The 4,249-nt window shown below is 42.0% G+C and overlaps 1 protein-coding gene across 1 annotated transcript; it reads left to right on the top strand.

The window, feature by feature from the left end:
- The first annotated feature begins 199 nt into the window (after positions 1-199).
- Positions 200-4,243, top strand: LOC109588333 (uncharacterized). The gene is made up of 5 exons (XM_020004507.1): positions 200-362; positions 465-494; positions 711-810; positions 889-1,057; positions 1,126-4,243. The coding sequence occupies exon 5, from the start codon at positions 2,400-2,402 to the stop codon at positions 3,411-3,413; it is 1,014 nt and encodes a 337-aa protein (XP_019860066.1). The 5' UTR covers positions 200-362; positions 465-494; positions 711-810; positions 889-1,057; positions 1,126-2,399; the 3' UTR covers positions 3,414-4,243.
- Positions 4,244-4,249: the final 6 nt, after the last annotated feature.

Below are 4,249 nucleotides of genomic sequence, written 5' to 3'. Positions count from 1 at the left end.
CAGAGAACAGCAAAGTAACTGTAGACTTCTTAGCTTTGACATAAACAATCAAAATAGGCAAGTGGCACTACCACACTAAAAGTCAGCCATTTTGAGAAAAACGTCACTTCCGGTCAGAAATAAGAAATCAGGCTTGGCTGCCCGACTGATCATATGAAACCGCTCTATATTGAGGAGAGGAGGAGGTCAGGAGGAATGGTCAGTTTGAAGGAGAGAGAAGAGTAGTATATCTTCTCTTTTCTTTTAATATCTCCTTGTAATGGCTGCCAATAGCTCCTTAAATCATTCATTCTCTCTATTTAGAGATTTTATTTCTGATAGCCCGTTTTCTAGAGGAGAGCTCTTGTAGGAGAGCGGCTAAGGTAGGACAAAGACGGGCGAGTCTTTTCTGTTTGTTTTTGAAGAGAAGAGACACGCCATTACACGTGGCCACTCATTCTTGTTCTTTCTCTATCTTGTTACAGGTACTGATAGAAGAGTTGGAAGAAAAGGAGGTGAAAGGAAAGAGAGAGAAGAATCCTTCTCTTTCCTGAGCTCTGGGAAAGATGGAGAGATAGAGAAGGCTTTGGCCGTCTTTCTCTCTAGAGCGCCATCTTGTCCCCCAACCTTGTACTGTAAAAGTGGTGCCATTGGCCACTGAAGCTTATTTTGGTGTATCTATTGTTACTAATGTGTCTCTCTTTGTCTCTCTCCTTCTCTTTATCCACTAGTTGTTGTTTAAAGGTAAGAAATGGAGCGGAGAAGAGACTTATTAACTTTTGAGGAATTTGTAAGAGGAATTTTCCTCAAAAGTTAACTTTTGAGGAAATTGTAAGTGTGAAACGTGCATATTTAATTAGTGGGTGTGGTCAATAATTAATTATTAATGAACCCATTCTCTCTCTCTAGTCTAAGAGAAATGTCCACATATCCTCAGATTATTTATTATTATTGTGTAATGAGTTGTGCTCTCAGTTGGAGTCATCAGGTTCCATTAGAAGAGGAGGAGGGGGAGGTCATTCACTAATTGGGAATGAGATATCATCATTTATTTATAATAATAATAATTATAATAATGGTGAGATTAGTAATATAGTTTTGGTGATTGAAAATATGCTCCATTTTCTGATTCTCTCTCTCTCTCAGTTAGTTCTAGTTTATTAAAGTTAACTAATCAAAAACATGATTTCACAACTGATCACTTACAAAAAGACAGCACACTACACCTCTGTAAGTTTATTTCTACCATGCTTGTTTTGAATTGACCAATCAGATTGCATTATATGAGGTGTCTAAATCACTTATAATACCCCGGGAAAATATTTAGAAACCTCCGGGAAATTATTTAGATACTTCTGCCAAAGTTTGGGAAATTTTAGGAATAAAAATGATGACAGCAATAATAGTAATGTTATTTTTGAATTGTTATGTGTATGTTTGTGCAGTTATTAAAGCTGAAGTGTCTGTCTTCATCTAGAGATATGTTTTGTGCTTTTGGAGGATGAGGTGAATTGGTATATCGTCACTAGCTACTGCTGTTTTTGTTTGTAATAATAATATTATTGAGGAAACGTCTTCTGGCATTTTGTTGATCTGAAATGTGCTTATAAATTCGTACACCATCCGTGCTTCTGTGACCTGTTCTTTTCATGATTAATTGTTCATCAACACCAGCTTGAAATAGTCTAGTAGCAGCAGTCATGCCGCGAAGTGAGTGGTTTGTTTGTAACCATCGATTCCCCAGTTGCTGCAGCAAACATTTTAAACAGTATTTCTCCATTAAGAAGAGTGGCCTGGTTGGAGCTTCTCCAAATCTTTCATTCTTTCCTTGCACCAGTCATTCAGAATATTTTCTACCCATTATATTGCTTTTTTAGTTGTGCATGGCGCACAGTGCTGTTGTGCATCTTTAAATCCTTGTCCGTTGCGAAACTTAAACAAGATGGTATATAGCACTAATGAAGTAGGCGGGGCAGTCATAAAATGATGAGATAGGCGTTTCCAATTCCAGAGCTATCAATGGCGGCTGTGTTAGTCGCATCTTTTGAGAACAGATGAGCATGTCTACCTAGTTGCTTTTCCATTCTAGTGCGTGACTTAAAATGAATTGGTTGCTAATGGTAAGGATTTTTATACTTTTTGTGTATCCTAGCTACAAGAAATGCATCTAATCTGATTGGACGCATGGTAGAACACGGTTATACACCTCGGTCTCGGTTTTTATGGCATTTATTGACCTCGGGACTGCGTCCCTCGGTCAATAGATCCCATAGAAACCTCGACCTCGGTGTATAACCTATACTTATTATTATTATTATTATTATTATTATTATTATTATTATTATGAACTATCTAGATTATACAAAGCTTATGCTGCTGCTTCCTCACTGGAAGGGGTTGCACTTGCAGCTGCTTGTATAATGCCTACTCTGCTCCTCCAGAATCCGTCTCCTAAATCTAAGTCGAGAGACCACATAACTTATCTGGAGAGGCGGTTAAACTCCTGGGAGAAAGGTGACATGCTAGCTCTGGTGGAGGAAGGTCGTTCAATACAGCGCCAGTTCAAGCCCCGACCTACAACTTGGAAGGCTCAAGTGAATCTTGCTAATCGCTTTGCAAAGCTAATGTTTAAAGGTGATGTTGCTGGTGCTATCCGTATGTTGTCCTCTACCTCTTCTGGTGGTGTCTTACATGTGCAGGAGCAACTGGACTCCACTTCGGGGGACCCTGCCACGGTGCTTGATGCCCTGAAGCAGAAACATCCCCCTCCCCAACCCACTTTTAGTCAGGCTGTTATTCCAGGGGAACCTCCTCTCCCACCTCATCCTGCCTTCTATGATTGCCTGACTGCAGATACCATTAGACAGGCTGCACTTCGGACCAAGGGGTCTGCTGGTCCCTCGGGCCTTAGTGCTTGGCATTGGCGCAGGATTTGCACCTCTTTCAAGACCGCCTCTTCTGATCTCTGTCACTCTCTGGCCCTTGTCTGCCGCCGTTTGTGTACTACTTATGTGGATCCTAAAGGACTTGCTCCACTTTTGGTGTGTCGCTTAATTGCCCTAAACAAGTGCCCAGGGGTTCGCCCCATTGGCGTTTGTGAGACTGTGAGACAAGTCATCTCAAAGGCCATCCTGATGGTCACAAAGGATGATCTTCGTGAGGCTGCTGGTGCACTACAACTCTGTGCTGGACAGACTTTAGGTATTGAGGCCGCCATCCATGCTGTTCATTCTATCTTTTCTGCTGTGGAGTCGGAGGCTATCCTACTAGTTGACGCTTCCAATGCCTTTAATTCCTTAAACAGACAGGTGGCCCTCAGGAATGTTAGACATCTTTGTCCACCGATTGCTACCGTATTGATTAACACTTACCGTGTTTCCTCTGAACTCTTGGTTGACAATCAGGTCCTATGGTCTCGAGAGGGTACCACATAAGGTGACCCTTTCGCTATGCCATTTTATGCTCTGGCCACACTCCCACTTATACGCTCTCTCCCTCTCCCTGCCTCCTTACATCACATCTGGTATGCCGATGATGCCTCTGCCTGTGGCAAGATATCTGACATATATTCCTGGTGGTCCACACTTGTGAACAAAGGTCCTCTTTATGGGTATTTTCCCAACTCATCCAAAACATTTTTGGTCGTGAAGAAGGATCACCTTGATACTGCCAGGGCTGTTTTCCGTGATTCTGATATTCAAATTACCACAACCGGGAGACCTCTATTAGGTGCTGCTATTGGCTCTGAGGAATTTGTTGTGAGTTTTATTAAAGAGAAAGTTGCTGTTTGGTTGTCTGAACTATCCACACTCGCATCTTTTGCTGAGTCTCAGCCACATGCAGCATACTGTACATTCATCCATGGATTTGTCCATAAATTTAATTTCATTTGCCGTGTCCAACCTGATATTAGCACCCTGCTACAACCAATAGAAGACTTTGTTACTCAGCGTCTCATTCCTGTTCTCATAGGGCAACCTCCACTTGGTGACATTGAGAGAGACCTGATTGCCCTACCAGTGAGATTTGGAGGTCTGGGTTTACCTGTGATAACCAAGCGTGCTGACTCTGAATTTGAGGCATCTAGTGAGATCTGTCAACCACTTAGTGACATTATCGTAAATAAGAAGGACTGTATGGGACCAGAGGGTGATCCTATCCTTGATCAACTTGAAGCCAAATCATCCGTCATAAAGAAGAAGAAGGCCCGTCTAGACCAATTATCCTCTACTCTTCATGACCAACTCCCTCCATCCCTTAAACTGGCAAT

The sequence above is a fragment of the Amphimedon queenslandica genome, unplaced genomic scaffold (genome assembly GCF_000090795.2).
Source record: "Amphimedon queenslandica unplaced genomic scaffold, v1.1 AMPQUscaffold_12155, whole genome shotgun sequence".
In the NCBI taxonomy this organism is placed as follows: Eukaryota; Metazoa; Porifera; class Demospongiae; order Haplosclerida; family Niphatidae; genus Amphimedon; species Amphimedon queenslandica.
Note: the sequence above shows the minus strand (reverse complement) of the source record. Positions and strands in the feature narration are given on the sequence as shown.

Bases quoted from the DNA above. Each gene is read 5' to 3' on its own strand.
- LOC109588333 (XM_020004507.1), top strand. From the start codon at position 2,400: ATGCCTACTCTGCTCCTCCAGAATCCGTCTCCTAAATCTAAGTCGAGA.